The following is a 20,493-nucleotide window of genomic DNA, read 5'->3' as shown; positions in this document are numbered from 1 at the left end:
CTATCCCGTGTAGCCTCCTCTTCAGTACACCTGAATAGACCTTACCGGGAAGGCAGAGGAATGTGATCCCACGATAGTTGGAACACACCCTCCGGTTTTTCTTCTTAAATAGAGGAACCACCACCCCGGTCCATCCCGGTAAGAGGCCACGGGGGAAGACCCAGGACACGTTTGCAAGACTATGTCTCCCGGCTGGCCTGGGAGCGCCTTGGGATCCCCCGGAAAGTGGCTGGGGAGAGTGAAGTCTGGGCTTCGTTGCTTAGGAAAAAAAATGAAGAAAACCTACAAAGCTCGTCAAAGGTAAAATACATCCATTTTTAGTTTCCACACTGGGAAAGCAAGCAAAGTCTGTGGGGTATGCAGGAAATAGTCACCTCAGTAGATTTCTGCCGGAAAGGACATTTGACCGTCAGTGTGAGTATTTGGGTTTACTGTTGTTAGTCATTAAGAGCAGACTTCTACTCAGGAGAAGTCTGTGTGCAGGCCTGGATGAAGCTGTTTAACTCTCCACTATTCACATCCCGCTGATAAAAACCTGGCATACCATTCCAGGAATTTGCAGTGGAATTCTCCTTTTCTTCTGTATCGATACGAAAGGCAACTGTAGATAGCGTTGTGTGTTGTAAGTATATGTGTGTGTGTACTGTGGAAGGTATCAGCAGTGTGTCGATAACGGTCAGGAAGGAATGTGTTTGCCGCTAACCCACCTGGAAGTCGGCGTTGGAAAGCAGGTCAATGAGGAGGTTGACTATTTGGGTGCAGTCGTCACACGGGCTGCCAGCCTGGGGACGCAAAGTCAAGGTGGAAGTCATGTTTGTGTAGACAAGTATCCTGACACAATCTGTGATCAATTAGTTAATCAGGAGCTAGACTTTGTTTTCCCCCCGAAATCCTGAATTTTCATCGTAGTCTTTGGGACAATTGTATGCTTTCATCTTTGTGGGAGGAGTTATGGGAAAGCCCTCTTTGCTGTTCCATGGTCCATAAACACAGGGGCAGCACGGTGAGACAGGGGTTAGTGCACGTGCCTCACAATACGAAGGTCCTGAGTAGTCCTGAGTTCAATCACGGGCTCGGGATCTTTCTGTGTGGAGTTTGCATGTTCTCCCCGTGACCGCGTGGGTTCCCTCCGGGTATTCCGGCGTCCTCTCACCTCTGAAGACATTCACCTGGGGATAGGCCCCCCCCACCTCCAAAGACATGCACCTGGGGATAGGCCCCTCCCACCTCCAAAGACATGCACCTGGGGATAAGTTGATTGGCAACACTAGAGATGCGTGGATAGGCAATTATATCATCCGCAACCGCATCACCAAAGTCGTCATCTACCCGCCGTCCACCCGAACCAACATTTTATCAGAACCGCAACCGACCGCCACCCGTTTGCTGCCAGCGGGGTGTTAAAAATAGTCAGGAACTGTCATGGATGCAAAGGATTCTGGGTATTTGTTGTGTTGCATTTATGTTGTGTTACTGTGAGGATGTTCTCCCGAAATGTGTTTGTCATTCTTGTTTGGTGTGGCTTCACAGCGTGGCGCATATTACTAAGAGTGTTAAAATTGTGTACATCACAACCATTATTGTATTCTGTGTCACGCAGTATGCCTTGCAGTCGTGTGCGTGTAGCCGCGGAAGCCACATACAACATGTTGCTGGACCGACAAGCAGATCGTACATGTTGTAGAAGGCGACAAAGTCAATGGCTTCATAGCACGCCCTAAAACTTTTTAACTGGGTGACTGCCGGCAGTCATGCTAGAGAATGTCTGCGTCTCCTGTTGTCTTCTTCGCTTTGTGACACGGGTCCTATATGGCTCTTTGAATGGTAAAGGATATCGATCCCTGAACCATGTATATCAAATATTTCCGAATGGTTCAACCGCCAGCCGCCCGAATCTAATTAAAATCTATTTTTTTGCCATGTCACCCGCCCGACCCGCGGACTCCGCGGATGAGACCACAAACATCTCTAGGCAACACTAAATTGGCCTTAGTGTGAATGTTGTCTGTCTATCTGTGTTGGCCCTGCGATGAGGTGGCGACTTGTCCAGGGTGTACGCCGCCTTCCGCCCGAATGCAGCTGAGCTAGGCTACGGCGACCCCCGAAAGGGACAAGCGGTAGAAAATGGATGTATGATCCCTGGCATCATACTGTAAATACACTACTCCCAAGGTCCCCCTCAACAATCATGCAGAACAGAGGTGTCAAGGTGGTATTCACTGAGGGCCACATCGCAGTTATGTTTGGCCCCTAACAGTGAATACTATTAAAACACACTTTTTATTGCATTTTATTAGTAGATTTTTTTTTTAAAACTAAAATGTTAAAAACATATGGTGAGTTTTAATAATTTCACCTCAAAAGCTCAGCATCAAGGGTTGGAATTGGGGGTTAAATCACCCAAAAATATTTATTCTTATTTATTTTTCCACATTTAATATATTCTTTACATTTATTTTAATTTCGATGGTACTATATAAGGCAGACCCGTGCAAATTAAGGCCCGGGGGCCACATGCGGCCCGTTAGGCTTTTCAATCCGGCCCGCCGGACATTCCTATAGTTTTTTTTTTTAGATCTTTAAGCTGGAAAGTGTATTTGCCGTTATGATGTGCAGTCATGTTTTGTAATGACTGGAAGTCTTCAACTAGACTAAGTCTTTTAATGGTTGGAATCTGCACTTTTGCATGATTTACTACAAACCCCATTTCCATATGAGTTGGGAAATTGTGTTAGATGTAAATATAAAAGGAATACAATGATTTGCAAATCATTTTCAACCCATATTCAGTTGAATATGCTACAAAGACAACATATTTGATGTTCAAACTTATAAACATTTTTTTTTTGCAAATAATCATTAACTTTAGAATTTGATGCCAGCAACACGTGACGAAGAAGTTGGGAAAGTTGGCAATAAATACTGATAAAGTTGAGGAATGCTCATCAAACACTTATTTGGAGCTTCGCACAGGTGTGCAGGCTCATTGGGAACAGGTGGGTGCCATGATTGGGTAGAAAAACAGCTTCCCAGGAAATGCTCAGTCTTTCACAAGAAAGGATGGGGCGAGGTACACCCCTTTGTCCACAACTGCGTGAGCAAATAGTCAAAAAGTTTAAGAACAACGTTTCTCAAAGTACAAGAGCAAGAAATTTAGGGATTTCAACATCTACAGTCCATAATATCAAAAGGTTCAGAGAATCTGGAGAAATCACTCCACGTAACCTGCATGGCCGGAAACCAACATTGAATGACCGTGGCTTTTGATCCCTCAGACGGCACTGTATCAAAAACCGACATCAATCTCCAAAAGATATCACCACATGGGCTCAGGAACACTTCAGAAAACCACTGTCACTGAATACAGTTTGTCGCTACATCTGTAAGTGCAAGTCAAAACTCTACTATGCAACGCGAAAGCCATTTATCAACAACATCCAGAAACGCCACCGGCTTCTCTGGGCCCGAGATCATCTAAGATGGACTGATGCAAAGTGGAAAAATGTTCTGTGGTCTGACGAGTCCACATTTCAAATTGTTTTTTGGAAATATTCGACATCGTGTCATCCGGACCAAAAGGGAAGCTAACCATCCAGACAAGGGGTAGGGAACTTGTGGCTCTTTTGATGACTGCACCTGGCTCTCAGATAAATCTTAGCTGACATTGCTTAACACGATAAGTAATGAATAACCCCACTAGTAATCACAGTGTCAAAAATAACTAAAATATAAAACATTCTCATTCATTTTCATCCATCCACCTGGTTTCTACCGCACATGCTCAAGAAGTCGCATTAATGGTAAAAAGTATTTTATTTATTTTTAGTTAGCCTGAGAATAACAATGTTATTAAAAAGAATGAAAGACTTATCATACTCTAAAATGTTGGTCTTTCTTAATAATGCACGCATATAGCTATATTCAGTGTTAAAAATAATAATAAATTATATCGCTCTAACAGAAATACTTTTAAAAATATTTGGCTTGTATGGCTCTCTCGGCCAAAAAGGTTCCCGACCCCTGATCCAGACTGTTATCGACGCAAAGTCCAAAAGCCAGCATCTGTGATGGTATGGGGTGCATTAGTGCCCAAGGCATGGGTAACTTACACATCTGTGAAGGCACCATTAATGCTGAAAGGTACATACAGGTTTTGGAGCAACATATGCTGTCATCTAAGTGCCATCTTTTTCATGGACGCCCCTGCTTATTTCAGCAAGACAATGCCAAGCCACATTCAGCACGTGTTACAACAGCGTGGCTTTGTAAAAAAACGAGTTCGGGTACTTTCCTGGCCCGCCTGCAGTCCAGACCTGTCTCCCATCGAAAATGTGTGGCGCATTATGAAGCGTAAAATACGACTGTTGAATAACTGAAGCTCTACATAAAACAAGAATGGGAAATCATTTCACTTTCAAATCTTCAACAATTAGTTTCCTCAGTTCCCAAACGTTTATTGAGTGTTGTTAAAAGAAAAGGTGATGTAACACAGTGGTGAACCTTTCGCTTTCTTAACTACTTTGGGACGTGTTGCAGCCGTGAAATTCTAAGTTACTTATTATTTGCTAAAGAAAAAATAAAGTTTATGAGTTTGAACATCAAATATCTCGTCTTTGTAGCATTTTCAACTGAATATGGGTTGAAAATGATTTGCAAATCATTGTATTCCGTTTATATTTACATCTAACACAATTTCCCAACTCATATGGAAACGGGGTTTGTACACGTTTCTCCTCATTGAGCCAAATTTGATTGTCTCTGTTTGATTCCTTGCTTCTTGTCTTGTTTAATAGATGTCATCAGTGTTTGAGCGATAAGCGACTGTATATTTTGTCTGTTATTGCCACTACAGTGCAGTTACAACATGGCCAAATACTTTTTCCAATATAGTGCTTAAAAAACAACAATTCAACAATGCAAAATTGTGCCCTTGCCTTATTATGCCAATAATACACGAATACATAATGCCTTTAGTATAAGCTTTACACACCAAAACGTTGATCAATTTAACTTAAAAATGAAAGGGTGTTGTGTTTATACCATATTAATTTATTTCAACTGATAATAGGGAAGAAAACATGACTTACCACCATCACTTTGTCTTGTATGGCTTGAAAGTCATCTCCATTAAAGGTCAGAGCTGCAAAAAAAAATGTGTCTGCTGCATAATTGCATCATTACATGATTATATCTTGTGTCTTACCGCAGCCTTGGAGACCCGCAAAGAGGAACAATGCAAAGGTGATTGAGGTCATTGTCTCGTCTGGAATCAACAGCTTCTGGAGCGGAATCTGCGCGAGGCGTAACAAAATGCAGCTTTTATGCCTTTCCCACCCGGTTTTAAGGTGAGGAAAAAAAAAAATGTGAAGGCGTGTGTGATCAAAATTGTACTGGAACCGTCCCTTTTCACTTCCTCACAGGTGTAACCAAGTCACCAGAATTACTGCACATTACTTACAGTTCTGCATTTTTTTCCCTCTTTGCATGTTTCCAAATCAGATTATCCGTCTGCTTTGTAATCTTTAAAATAAAAAAAGCGCTTTTATAATGTAATAGGTTGATTTGCAACACTAAATGGTCCCTAGAGCAGGGGTCACCAACGCGGTGCCCGTAAGGACCAGATGAGTCGCCCGCTGGCCTGTTTTAAAAATAGCTCAAATAGCAGCACTTACCAGTGAACTGCCTCTATTTTTTTTAATTTCATTTATTTACTTGCAAGCTGGTCTTTCTTTGCTCGACAATTTTAATTCTAAGTGAGACAAAACTCAAATAAAATTTGAAAATCCAAGAAAATATTTTAAAGAGTTGGTTTAAATAAACTCTTTTATTTTTTACTTAGCTTCTTATAACATTCAGAAAGACAATTTTAGAGAAAAAATACGTCCTTAAAAACGATTTTAGGATTTTTAAACACATTTAGCTTTTTACCTTTTAAATTCCTTCCTCTTTTTTCCTGACAATTTAAATCAATGTTCAAGTACATTTATTTTTCTATTGTAAAGAATAATACATTTTTTTAAATTTAATTCTTCATTTTAGCTTCTGTTTTTCGACGAAGAATATTTGTGAAATATTTCTTCAAACTTTTTATGATTAAAATTTAAAAAATCTAGAAGAAATAATGATTTGTCTTTGTTAGAAAAATTTGTTATATATTCTAACAAAATGCAGATTGGATTTTAACCTATTTAAAACATGTGATCAAAATTCTAAAATTAATTTTAATCAGGAAAAATTACTAATGATGTTCCATAAATTTTTTTATTTCTTTAAAAAGATTCGAATTAGCTAGTTTTTCTCTTCTTTTTTTCGGTTGAATTTTGAATTTTAAAGAGTCGAAATTGAAGATAAACAATTTTTCTAAATTTAATGTTAATTTTTTTCCTGTGTTGTCCTCTTTTAAACCGTTCAAGTGTTTTTTTCATCATTTATTCCCTACAAAAAACCTTCCGTAACAGGAAAAAAAAATGTACGACGGGATGACAGACAGAAATACCCATTTTTATATATATATATAGATTTATTTATTAAAGGTAAATAGAGCAAATTGGCTATTTCTGGCAATTTATTTAAGTGTGTATCAAACTGGTAGCCCTTGGCATTAATCAGTACCCAAGAAGTAGCTCTTGGTTTCAAAAAGGTTGGTGACCCCTGCTCTAGTGTGTGAATGTTGCCTGTCTATCTGTGTTGGCCCTGTGATGAGGTGGCGACTTGTCCAGGGTGTACACCGCCTTCCGCCCGAATGCAGTTGAGATAGGCTCCAACGACCGCCCGCGACTCTGAAAGGGACAAGTGGTAGAAAATGGATGGATGTATGTATCTTTAACCTCTGTTAAATAAACAAAGGCAGACAGTCTATACCAGACCTGGGCAAATTAAGGCCCGGGGGGCCACATGTGGCCCTTTATGTGGTATAGCTCGGTTGGTAGAGTGGCCGTGCCAACAACTTGAGGGTTGCAGGTTCGATCCCCGCCTCCGCCATCCTAGTTACTGCCGTTGTGTCCTTAGGCCAGACACTTTACCCACCTGCTCCCAGTGCCACCCACACTGCTTTAAAAATGTAACTTAGATATTGGTTTTCCTTATGTAAAGCGCTTTGAGTCACTAGAGAAAAAGCGCTATATAAAAATATAATTCACTTCACTTCAAGCTTTTCAAACTGGCCCGCCCGACATTCCAAAATCATTTTGGCACACACATCAGGACTGGCAACAATTGCGAGCTAATAAAAAAACCAAACCCCAAAACTCCAAATTGTGCTCTAGCGCCCCCTAGGAATACAACACAGACAAACTGCTCCTAGGAAGAAAACACAGACAAAACTGCTTGTAACTTCCGGTAGGAATGTCAGAGAGACATGAAACAAAAACCACTATGTAGGGCTGACTTAGACCTACATTTGAATAATTAACATACTTTGGCAAAAATCAACAGGAAGCTTGATATTTTCACTTCAATACAACAACTGCATTACTTTCACAATGCATTAAATAGTGCCACCAAGGTGTCTGCTACCGTGGGGGTTGGGGGCAGCAGCCCAAGGCGCGCTCGCACCTTCGCACCCTAATTTGACCCCCTTAACATGCTTCAAAACTCACCAAATTTGACACACACATCGGTATGGAGCGGCAGACCAACTTATTAAGCAACCAAACCCCAAAAATGAAAATTGCGCGCTAGCGCCCCCTAGGAAGAGACAAAAAACCGACTGCTTGTAACTTCCGTTAGGAATGTCGTAGGGACATGAAACAAAAACCTCTATGTAGGTCTGACTTAGACCTACATTTCCAATAAAACACTTCTATACCTAAAATCAACAGGAAGTTGACAAAAACCCCTTCAAAACAAAATTTTTGCAAAAAATGCCTTTTTCGCCTCTTTGAACTGATATTTGACCCCCTTAAAATGCTTCAAAGTGCCAGTTAAAGCTATACTATGCCAAGCGAAAGCCATTTATCAACAACATCCAGAAACGCCAATCTGTAATTTGACCCCCTTAACATGCTTCAAAACTCACCAAATTTTACACACACATCAGGACTGGTGAAAATTGCCATCCAATAAAAAAACAAACCCCAAAAATGAAAATTGTGCTCTAGCTCCCCCTAGGAAAAAAAACTGACAAAACTGCTTGTAAATTCTGTTAGGAATGTCGTAGAGTGATGAAACAAAAACTTCTATGTAGGTCTGACTAAGATCGGGACTCGGGACTCGGGACACGGCGGCAGCGGCCAAAGGCGGACCCGACCAACGCTGCTTGCAGCTTTAATTTTTTTTAGACCTTTAAAATGGAAACTGTAGGGCAGGAGTCGGCAACCCAAAGAGCCATTTTGGCCCGTTTCCCTAAATAAAGAAAACAATGGGAGCCACAAAACTCTTTTGAAATTTAAAATAAAATAACACTGCATTCAGTGTTTTTTTTTTTTTTGCTTTGTACTATGTATTAACCAGGGGTCTCAGACACGCGGCCCGCACCTTAAAATGAAAATTCAATGTTAGTGCGGCCCACGAGTTTTAAATTAATGCCGCTTGCCAACCCTCCCAAACTTTCCGGGAGACTCCCGAATTTCAGAGCAACTATTCGCGCGAATGTCTGCTGATTTTCGCCCTAACAGCATTAATACGGGCGTGCTGTGAAGGCGCTGCCTTCACCGACCTCTACAACATGTGAAATTATCTAGCACAGCCCAGCCATGTGTCGTATGTGGCTTTTGGTGCTAGCGGGCGTGTAGAATGTAGAGTTAGGGATGCATGGGATTCTGGGTATTTGTTCTGTTGTGTTACAATGCGGATGTTCTCTCGAAATGGGTTTGTCATTCTTGTTTGGTGTGGGTTCACAGTGTGGCGCATAATAGTAAGAGTGTTAAAGTTGTTTACATCACAACTCTGTGTAACCTGTATGGCTGTTGACCAAGTATGCCTTGCAGTCAATTCCGTGGTTCTGCAGAAGCCTCATACAATATGTGACTGGGCTGGCACACTGCTTGTGTGGTGGATAAGTGGATGAGAGGGCAAGTTGGAGAGGACGCTAAAGACACTGCCATCACGGTACGCCATTAATAGTGTTCCCCGGGTGAAAACCGGGAGAATAATTGCCCCGGGAGATTGTCGGGAGAGGCACTGATATTCGGGTGTTTCCCGGAAAGATCGCGAGAGTTGGCAAGTATGTTGCTAGGGAGGGAAAGCCATCAAGGAAGGTGAATTTATTAAAAAGTGCATGTTAGATTTTTTAAAGACATATTTTATTGTGGCCCAGCTTCACCCAGTTTCTGCATCCAGTGGCCCCCAGGTAAATTGAGTTGGAGACCCCTGCTCTAAAGGCTTATTTGGCCACATGCGTGGACGGCAGCTTTTAGCTCTTGTTTCCAAAATTGTGTACACTGCTGAATTGGGGTCTTATGGCCACTTATGTGGACACTTATACTGCCATCTGGTGGTGTCAGAAGAGTATAACATACAATGCAATTTTGGGGAAAAAGTGTAAAAATAAGGATTAGCATGTGACTAAACATGAAGTACACGTTTGTGTACTTATGGACTAAGTACATCATATCAAAAGATGATTGTTAGTATTTATTCTATTTATCCAATCAATCCAATCCACTTTATTTATATAGCACATTTAAACAATAACATGTTTCCAAAGTGCTGCACAACAATATTAAAGGGGAACATTATCACCAGACCTATGCAAGCGTCAATATATACCTTGATGGTGCGGAAAAAAGACCATCTATTTTTTTAACCGATTTCCGAACTCTAAATGGGTGAATTTTGGCGAATTAAACGCCTTTCTGTTTATCGCGCTGGAGGCGATGACGTCAGAATGTGACGTCGCCGAGGTAACACACCCACCATTTTCATTTTCAACACATTACAAACACCTGGTCTCAGCTCTGTTATTTTCCGTTTTTTTTTACTATTTTTTGGAACCTTGGAGACATCATGCCTCGACGGTGTGTTGTCGGAGGGTGTAACAACACTAACAGGGAGGGATTCAAGTTGCACCACTGGCCCGAAGATGCCAAAGTGTCTGCCGCCAGACCCCCATTGAATGTACCAGAGTGTCTCCACATTTTACCGGCGATGCTAAGACAGACATGGCACAGAGATTTATGGATAACCTGCAGATGCATTTGCAACGATAGTCAACGAAATCACAAAGGTGAGTTTTGTTGATGTTGACTGCCAGCTAATCGATGCTAACATGCTACGCTACTCGATGCTAACATGCTATTTACCGGCGGTGCTAAAGCAGACATGGCACGGACATGTATGGATAACCTGTAGATGCATTTGCAACTATATTACGTTTCCTTCCACCCACATTTAATGCGAAACAAACACTTACCAATCGACTGATTTAATTTGCTCCAGTGTCAAAAGATGCGAAAGTCCTGATCGTTTGGTCCGCACATTTTACCGGCGATGCTAACGCAGCTATTCGGCCATGCTATGGCTATGAATAGCGTCAATAGCTTCAGTTTCTTCTTCAATACTTTCATACTCCAACCATCTGTTTCAATACATGCGTAATCTGTTGAATCGCTTAAGTCGCTGAAATCCGAGTTTGAATCCAAGCTAATGTCACTATATCTTGCTGTGGTATTCCCATTGTTTGTTTACATTGGCAGCACTGTGTGACGTCACAGGGAAATCGCCAGTGTATTCGCAGAGAGCCGAAAATAAGGCACATTAAAGCTTTATTTAGGGATGTTCCGAGACCGGTAAAATTTTGAAAAAAAACTCAAAAAATACAACAAGCCACTGGGAACTGATTTTTATTGTTTTTAACCTTTTTAAAATTGTGATAATGTTCCCCTTTAAAAACAATATTCAAATACTATTCTGAGCTTCACCAATGACTGAATAAAAATAAACACATATAAAATCAATACAAAAACATTATGAAATAAATATGATTAAAAACAATTTTAAGGGTGAAACCAATTAAAACAGTAAATAGAAATCAAAATTTGAAAACACAGACGACAAAATAATTAGGGTCCACTAAGCCCAAATAGCAAAGAGAAATAAAATAAAGCATGTAAACAAACAGCTTGGGCCTTAAGAGATTTTTAAATAATATTGTAAAACCCACATTCTTTATTTTCATGTACATTCTGGGTATCTCATTCCGTTTTTTAAGGCGGTCCGTCATAACATTTTTAGCATTCAATCAGACATTATTCTGAGGTTTTGTATTAGTGGTTCTAAAAATCAGATATACCGGCTCCCAGACATATATTTTTTTTCTCTAAATAATTACCCAGGCCTGGTTTAGAGAATGAGAATCAGCACCTCCAAGTCCGAGTCCATGGTTCTCGCCCGGAAAAGGGGTGAGTGCCATCTCCGGGTTGGGGAGGAGACCCTGCCCCAAGTGGAGGAGTTCAAGTACCTCGGAGTCTTGTTCACGAGTGAGGGAAGAGTGGATCGTGAGATCGACAGGCGGATCGGTGCGGCGTCTTCAGTAATGCGGACGTTGTACCGATCCGTTGTGGTGAAGAAGGAGCTGAGCCGGAAGGCAAAGCTCTCAATTTACCGGTCGATCTACGTTCCCATCCTCACCTATGGTCATGAGCTTTGGGTCATGACCGCAAGGATAAGATCACGGGTACAAGCGGCCGAAATGAGTTTCCTCTGCCGTGTGGCGGGGCTCTCCCTTAGAGATAGGGTGAGAAGCTCTGCCATCCGGGAGGAACTCAACGTAAAGCCGCTGCTCCTTCACATGGAGAGGAGCCAGATGAGGAGGTTCGGGCATCTGGTCAGGATGCCACCCGAACGCCTCCCTAGGGAGGTGTTTAGGGCACGTCCAACCGGTAGGAGGCCACGGGGAAGACCCAGGACACGTTGGGAAGACTATGTCTCCCGGCTGGCCTGGGAACGCCTCGGGATCCCCCGGGAAGAGCTAGACGAAGTGGCTGGGGAGAGGGAAGTCTGGGCTTCCCTGCTTAGGCTGCTGCCCCCGCGACCCGACCTCGGATAAGCGGAAGATGATGGATGGTTTAGAGAGTAGCTGAAAACCAACATCCCCTACTTCAGAGAACAGCAGCTGCCACTGGTCTTTGATAACACCAGAGAACGGTGCTAGACTTATTGATAATCGTTTGTACAAATTTTACAAAGTACATTGTACAATGTGCAGCAACAATTTAAAAATAGAGCAAATTGATTCTCTTAGAGAACTTTAGAGTCCTCGAGGGTGCATGGATGTATGCCCAACCAGTCTACATGTGCTTTGTGGACTTGGAGAAGGCATTCGACCGTGTCCCTCGGGAAGTCCTGTGGGGAGTGCTCAGAGAGTATGGGGTATCGGACTGTCTTATTGTGGCGGTTCACTCCCTGTATGATCAGTGCCAGAGCTTGGTCCGCATTGCCGGCAGTAAGTCGGACACATTTCCAGTGAGGGTTGGACTCCGCCAAGGCAGTCCTTTGTCACCCATTCTGTTCATAACTTTTATGGACTGAATTTCTAGGCACAGTCAAGGCGTTGAGGGGATCTGGTTTGGTGGCCGCAGGATCAGGTCTCTGCTTTTTGCAGATGATGTGGTCCTGATGGCTTCATCTGACCGGGATCTTCCGTTCTCACTGGATCAGTTGGCAGCCGAGTGTGAAACGACTGGGATGAGAATCAGCACCTCCGAGTCCGAGTCCATGCTTTTCGCCCAAGAAAGTGTGGAGTGCCATCTCCGGGTTGGGGAGGAGATCCTGCCCCAAGTGGAGGAGTTCAAGTACCTCGGAGTCTTGTTCACGAGTGAGGGAAGAGTGGATGGTGAGATCGACAGGCGGATCGGTGCGGCGTCTTCAGTAATGCGGACACAGTATCGATCAGTTGTGGTGAAGAAGGAGCTGAGCTGGAAGGCAAAGCTCTCAATTTACCGGTCGATCTACGTTCCCATCCTCACCTATGGTCAGGAGCTTTAGGTTATGACCGTAAGGACAAGATCACGGGTGCAAGCGGCCGAAATGAGCTTCCTTTGGCTCAAAGTACCTCCACATTGAGAGGTGCCAGATGAGGTGGTTCGGGCATCTGGTCAGGATGCCACCAGGACGCCTCGCCAGGTGGGGTGTTTCCGGCACGTCTGACCGGTAGGAGGCCACGAGGAAGACCCAGGACACGTTGGGAAGACTATGTCTCCCGGCTGGCCTGGGAACGCCTCAGGATCCCCCGGGAAGAGCTGGACGAAGTGGCTGGGGAGAGGGAAGTCTGGGCTTCCCTGCTTAGGCTGCTGCCCCCGCGACTTGACCTCGGATAAGCGGAAGAAGATGGATGGATGGATAAAGAAATATACAACAAGTATGTTGTTGAGTGTAAGGGAAACAGTGCTTTGGCCTCGGTGCAAGTCTGTGTTGTCCTATTTCTATGTGGCCATTATAATAATGGCTGCCTCAAGCCTTTCCACCGCGGTGTAGCGACCGTGTGTGTTTCCTCACATTGCATCAAGGTGAGATCACTTCTTTCAATCCGCACTTCGAGATGTCACGTGTGTAAATTTGAGGAGGGAACTACAAGGCAGGACAGGGTGTTTGTCCAGCATGTTCACTCCATATTTGCAGTGGGATGTTGAAAGATCAGGTTCATCCATAGGGCTTATTATACTGTGTGTACAAGGATTAAACTCGCACCAGATAGACGTCATACAATGCAGGGAATCCGGAAAGTATTCACACTTTTTCATAGTATTTTTGCAAAATTGAATAATATCATTTTTTGTATTAGAAATCTTACACACAATACCCCATAATGACAATGTGAAAAGGCATGGGTAACTGAAAGGTACATACAGATTTTGGAGCAACATGTTTTTTTAATGGACGCCCCTGCTTATTTCAGCAAGACAATGCCAAGCCACGTGTTACAACAGCGTGGCTTCATAGTAAAAGAGTGCTGGTACTAGACTGGCCAGCCTGTGTGGTGCATTATGAAGCCTAAAATGCGGGAGGGCGTGGCGCAGGGGAAGAGTGGCAACCCGGGGGTCCCTGGTTCAATCCCCACCTAGTACCAACCTCGTCACGTCCGTCTTGTCCTGAGCAAGACACTTCACCCTTGCTCCTGATGGGTGCTGGTTAGCGCCTTGCATGGCAGCTCCCTCCATCAGTGTGTGAATGTGGAAGTAGTGTCAAAGCGCTTTGAGTACCTTGAAGGTAGAAAAGCGCTATACAAGTACAACCCATTTATTTATTTATTATTTTTAATGGTGTCTGTTTGAGGGGAAGTTTGTTTGCTTAAACTATCTGTCACTTAAAAGTAATATATCTATCCATTTTGTACCGTTTATGCCCTTTGGGGTCGCAGGGGGCGCTGGTGCCTCTCTCAGCTACAATCGGACGGACGGCGGTGTATACCCTGGACAAGTCGCCACCTCATCGCAGTAAAAGTAATAGAATGTATTTTAAAAGTGTTTGTCATGTATTTTTCCAACTATTTACACTGCTTTTACAATGTTTTTATGTAGTGCAGTGATGTCCAGAGGTGGGTAGTAACGTGCTACATTTACTCCGTTACATCTATTTCAGTAACTTTTGGGATAAATTGTAATTCTAAGAGTAGTTTTTATGCAACATACTTTTACTTGAGTATATTTATAGAGAAGAAACGCTACTTTTACTCCGCTCCATTTATCTACATTCAGCTCGCTACTCGCTACTTTTTTTTAATCTATCAATCTATTAATGTTTGTTTTGGTTTTTCAAAGTAAGATCTACGCATGCCTGCGTTTCACCAATCACATGCAGTCACTGGTGACGTTGGACCAATCAAACAGAGCCAGGCGGTCTGTTAAACAAGTTGAAAAAGTTAATGGGGTGTTACCATTTAGTGGTCAATTGTACAGAATATGTACTGTACTGTGCAATCTACTAATAAAAGTTTCAACCAATCAATCAAAAGTGTAAAGGAAAAAAGACACTTTTTATTTCACCCGTACTTCCCGTCCTAAGCCTAAAGACTGATCGCACAGTTCCTGTCTTCACAATAAAAGCGCCGCTCCATCGCGCCTGCGCTAACAAAATAAGAGTCTCCGAAAGCCAGCGCAAACAAGCTAGCAAGCTACGGAGTTTTCCGCCAATGTATTTCTTATAAAATGTATAAAAACGAATATGGAAGCTGGACAGATAAGATGCCAAAAACCAACGACTTTCATGTGGTATTAGACAGAAAAGAGGAACTTATTTTCTCCTCCATTTGAAAACGTGGACGTTATCAGCACTATACTGTCTGATTCCAATCAATGCAAGTCATCAGAATCAGGTAATACACCAACTTATATTCTTGTCTTCATGAAAGATAGGAATCTATATGTTAAACATGCATGTATATTCATTAAAACACCTTTAACATGTCAACAAAAACAGCAAAACAAATAAATATACATTATTTACTGTAAATATAAATGTGTGTATATATATATGATATGTGTGTGTATGTATATGATATCTGTGCAGAGGTGGGTAGTAACGCGCTACATTTACTCCGTTACATCTACTTGAGTAACTTTTGGGATAAATTGTACTTCTAAGAGTAGTTTTTATGCAACATACTTTTACTGTTACTTGAGTATATTTATAGAGAAGAAACGCTACTTTTACTCCACTCCATTTAACTGCAATCAGGTCGGTACTCGCTACTTTTTTTTTATCGATCTGTTAATGCACGCTTTGTTTGTTTTGATGTTGTCAGACACGCATTCAAAGTAGGAACTACACATGCCTGCGTTTCACCAATCAAATGCAGTCACTGGTGACGTTGGACCAATCAAACAGAGCCAGGCGGTCACGTGACCGTCACACGTAAAACCCGACTTAAACAAGTTGAAAAACGTATTGAGGTCAATTGTACGGAATATCTACTGTACTGTGCAATCTACTAATAAAAGTTTCAATCCATCAATCAAAAGTGTAAAGGAAAAAAGACACTTTTTATTTCAACCGTACTTCCCGTCAAAAGCCTAAAGACTGATATCACAGTTCCTGTTTTCACAATAAAAGCGCCGCTCCATCGCGCCTGCGCTAACAAAATAAGAGTCTCCGAAAGCCAGCGCAAACAAGCTAGCAAGCTACGGAGTTTGCCGCCAATGTATTTTTTGTAAAGTGTATAAAAACTAATATGGGAGCTGGACAAATAAGATGCCAAAAACCAACGACTTTCATGATGTATTAGACAGGAAGGAGGAACTTTTTTTTTCTCCATTTGAAAACCGGGACATTATCAGCACTATACTGTCTGATTCCAATCAATGCAAGTCATCAGAATCAGGTAATACACCAACTTATATTCATGTCTTCATGAAAGATAGGAATCTATGTGTTAAACATGCATGTATATTCATTAAAACACCTTTAACATGTAAGCAAAAACGGCAAAATAAATAAATATAAATTATTTACTGTAAATATACATGTGTGTATATATATATATATATATGATACGTGTGTGTATGTATATGATATGTGTGTATATGTATATATGAGGTAGATCACCTCGACTTGGTCATTTATTAAGTAATTGATTAACGTTGAAAAACTTATTGGGGTGTTACCATTTAGTGGTCAATTGTACGGAAAATGTACTGTACTGTGCAATCTACTAATACAAGTTTCAATCAATCAATCAATGCCTACTGAGCCTATGGTGCTGTTAAGTTATTGTGGCTCAATGTGCCTTAATTTTTATTTTATTTTAATGTACTATTTAATATATATTATTGTTTTAGTTGCTTAAGTGATATTCCTGGCTCTGAATCTGCTCGTTGCTATTTTGATGTTTTTGTGCATTATTTGTTGCCGTCATCATTAAACAAACAGGTTACTCATCAGTTACTCAGTACTTGAGTAGTTTTTTCACAACATACTTTTTACTTTCACTCAAGTAAATATTTGGGTGACTACTCCTTACTTTTACTTAAGTAATAAATCTCTATAGTAACTGTACTCTTACTTGAGTACAATTTCTGGTTACTCCAAGCACCTCTGGTGATGTCGAACATCAAGAACGCGAGATGAGTTTGCAAAGTGTGAAATTAATCAGCATTTTTAAATGAAAGAAACTGCTGTTCTAAATGTGTCCACTGGATGTCGCTAAAGCAATAGTTATACGGTGAAGCGAGGCTGTGACTCCTCCCCCTCTACCCAAACGCAAAACAAACAGGAGTAAAATAAACACTTGGTAACCCCAATTAAAATAGTCCACATTGATATAGTTCTGTGAAAATTATTGTCTTCTGTGCTAATTTAAAGAAGGTGACCAGTGGAAATGACAAATGAGGGAGTTGATACATAGAATACTTTTTAATTATGCTTTTTTTTTTTTTTTTTTTTTTTTTTTTTAGTTGAATCCAAGATGTGCTGGGAGTTAAAGTTGAATTGCTTTGTAGATACACTGAGATTAAGTCTAGATCAGGGGTGTCAAACTGGTTTTCATTAAGGCCCACGTTGCAGTTTTTGCTACCCTCAGGGGACCTGGCCGCTTTTAATATTAATAAAAGAAACACTCGTATGTAAGGATGATATTGTCACACCATTACCTATGTCGTGGGTCGGGAACCTTTTTGGCTGAGAGAGCCAAAAAGCCAAATATTTTAAAATATATTTGCGTAATAGCCATATCATTAATTTTGAACACAACTAAATACGTGCATTTTTAAGTAAGACCAACATTTCTAGAGTATAACAGGTCTCTTATTCTTTATAATAACATTGTTATTCTGAAGCTAACTGTGGAGGGTGCGTGGCCTGCAGGCCTGCAGCGAAAGTGCGTAGATGGCCCACCTGGGCCTTGTTATCTAATCACCTGTCGCTCTGTTATAAGTAGCAGCCAGGAGGAGAGACAGGGTTGGGGCTGGAAATACTATTGCTGGAAAGCAACTGAGAGACTTATTGAAAAATAAAACAATATTGTAACCCTGAAACAGGCTCTCATGTCGGTGTTTGGGGGTCTGAAGAACCCCCAGGAGGGCAAGCCCCACACTAACCAATAATGAATAAATAACTTCTTAACATTAACGCAACTTCTTGAACAGGTGCGGTAGAAAACGGATGGATGGATTAAAAATGCATGAGAATGTTTTATAATTTTAACATTATTTTTAACACTGTGATTACAAGTGGAATTATTCATTACTTATCGTGTTAGGCAACGTCAGCTCAGATTTATCAGAGAGCCAGATCTGGCTCTAGATCCATAGGTTCCCTACCTCTGTACTGGGCGATTGTGGATTCGGGCTGCGACCAGTCCATGATCCACCAGAACGTTGTGCGCCACATTATTGAGGTATGTCTCCTCCGGGTTCTTCGGACCACCAAGCGCCGACATAACAGTCTCGTCAAGGTTTACTATATGGTTTATTTTTCAATAAATTGTCTTTCATGTGCTTTGAAGCAATTGTCTTTGGGCTTGTCTTTCTCTCTCGTGCTCAAACTCCAACTCTCCTCTCCTCCCCGGCTGCTGCCTTTTAACAGAGCGACAGGTGATTAGATAAGCGGGCCCAGCTGGGCCATCTACGCACCTGTCGCTGATCTCGAAGCCGGTCCTGGCACACACCCGCTTCGCTGCAGGTCTGCAGGGCCCCCCCCCGACCCCTGCAGCGGGATTTACAATATTATCTATGAATGATAAAACACTGAATATTGACAACATATGAACGTCAACAAACACAGTAAAATATGAAGGCGAAGTGTAGCAAAAAAAAATCCACCTGCAATCTGATATATCAATCAATCAATCAATCAATGTTTACTTATATAGCCCTAAATCACTAGTGTCTCAAAGGGCTGCACAAACCACTACGACATCCTCGGTAGGCCCACATAAGGGCAAGGAAAACTCACACCCAGTGGGACGTCGGTGACAATGATGACTATGAGAACCTTGGAGAGGAGGAAAGCAATGGATGTCGAGCGGGTCTAACATGATACTGTGAAAGTTCAATCCATAATGGATCCAACACAGTCGCAAGAGTCCAGTCCAAAGCGGATCCAACACATATATGTGATATATCACTAAGCTTCAGAACTTTGTTGTAAATATCTCCTTTCAGGCTGGCCATTTTGTAAACACTCTGTGGAAACGCTTCCCACCCACACTGTTTGGTACCTCGTCTGAGCTGCTGTGACTTAGATTACCATAGTAACTGATTAGATTACCATAGTTACTGATTAGATTGCCATAGTAACTAATTAGATGATCATAGTAACTAATTAGATTACCATAGTAACTAATTAGATGATCATAGTAACTAATTAGATTACCATAGTAACTAGTATATCATGCAAAAGTGCAGATTCTAACCATTGAAATACTTTGTATAGTTCAAGACTTACATGATGATGTAAGTTCTCCCAAGGATGCAGACGGGCTCTGGACACAGCGTGCAGGTAGGAAATGATTTATTTAAAATATAAATCAGACTTTAACAAAACTAAAAGAGCTAGCATGGGAGCTAGAAAAACTAAATGGGCTCAGCATGGAAGCTAGCATAAGCAGAACCGGGAACAAAAGTCGTCACTTGTTGTGCAAAAACAAATTAGGAAGCAAGATTGAGAAGTCAAGCTTAAATAAAGATAGTAATCACAAAAACAGGTGTGCGTCTGGAACAAGCGGCAGGTGAAAATAATACGCAGCCATGGAAACAGAGCTGCACAAACTGGAATCGAAGGAGTCCAAAACCTACAGAAAATAAAAAAAGACTCAAAAATCTAAACCATAATATGATCCGGGCAGCGGATCATAACACTTACGGTCTTTTGAAAACATGACTGCACATCATAATGGATGCTACACTTTCCATCTTAAAGGCCTACTGAAAGCCACTACTAGCGACCACGCAGTCTGATAGTTTATATATCAATGATGAAATATTAACATTGCAACACATGCCAATACGGCCTTTTTAGTTTACTAAATTGCCATTTTGAATTTCCCGGGAGTTTCTTGTTGAAAACGTCGCGGAATGATGACGCGTACGCGTGATGTCACGGACTGTTAGGAAATATTAACGCTGCGCACACACACAGCTAAAAGTCGTCTGCTTTAACCGCATAATTACACAGTATTCTGGACATCTGTGTTGCTGAATCTTTTGCAATTTGTTCAATTAATAATGGAGAAGTCACAGTAGAAAGATGGAGTTGGGAAGCTTTAGCCTTTAGCCACACAAACACACGGTGATTCCCTGTTTAAAATTCACAGGGGTGAAGCTTTCCTATGGATCACAGCGGTCAAGCGAACATGGATCCCGACCAAATGTCAACCAGCAGTTTTCGGTGAGAAAATTGTGGTAAAAAGTCGCCTCTTACCGGAGATCAGCTGAGCTTGTGCCGCCCATAAAGCTGCCGTCGAATTCCATCAGACACTGGCGTCAAGACACCCGTGGACACACCCCTTCGACTATCAGGTACTGTTAAACTCACTAAAACACTAGCAACACAATAGAAAGATAAGGGATTTCCCAGAATTATCCTAGTAAATGTGTCTAAAAACATCTAAATCGCTCCCAA

General features: G+C 41.7%; 1 protein-coding gene and 1 long non-coding RNA gene across 2 annotated transcripts in view; one reads left to right on the top strand and one right to left on the bottom strand.

Annotated features, from left to right (window-relative positions):
* The window catches only part of LOC133536090 (prosaposin-like), a 23,025-nt gene extending 17,665 nt beyond the window's left edge, over positions 1-5,360 (bottom strand). Inside the window, exons 1-3 of the mRNA XM_061876290.1 lie at positions 5,204-5,360; positions 5,088-5,140; positions 708-782 (exon numbers count right to left, since the gene is read on the bottom strand). Coding sequence (XP_061732274.1) covers positions 708-782; positions 5,088-5,140; positions 5,204-5,255 — 180 coding nt within the window. The 5' untranslated portion in view covers positions 5,256-5,360. The remainder of the gene's footprint in view (positions 1-707; positions 783-5,087; positions 5,141-5,203) is intronic.
* On the top strand, positions 5,115-20,493 carry LOC133536092 (uncharacterized). Its single transcript, XR_009802380.1, has 3 exons — positions 5,115-5,345; positions 14,297-14,378; positions 20,186-20,493. It is a non-coding gene; the product is annotated as an uncharacterized LOC133536092 (long non-coding RNA).

Source organism: Nerophis ophidion, linkage group LG17 (genome assembly GCF_033978795.1).
Source record: "Nerophis ophidion isolate RoL-2023_Sa linkage group LG17, RoL_Noph_v1.0, whole genome shotgun sequence".
Taxonomy (NCBI): Eukaryota; Metazoa; Chordata; class Actinopteri; order Syngnathiformes; family Syngnathidae; genus Nerophis; species Nerophis ophidion.
The sequence above is the reverse complement of the archived record's forward strand: the minus strand, read 5'-3'. Positions and strand labels throughout refer to the sequence as shown.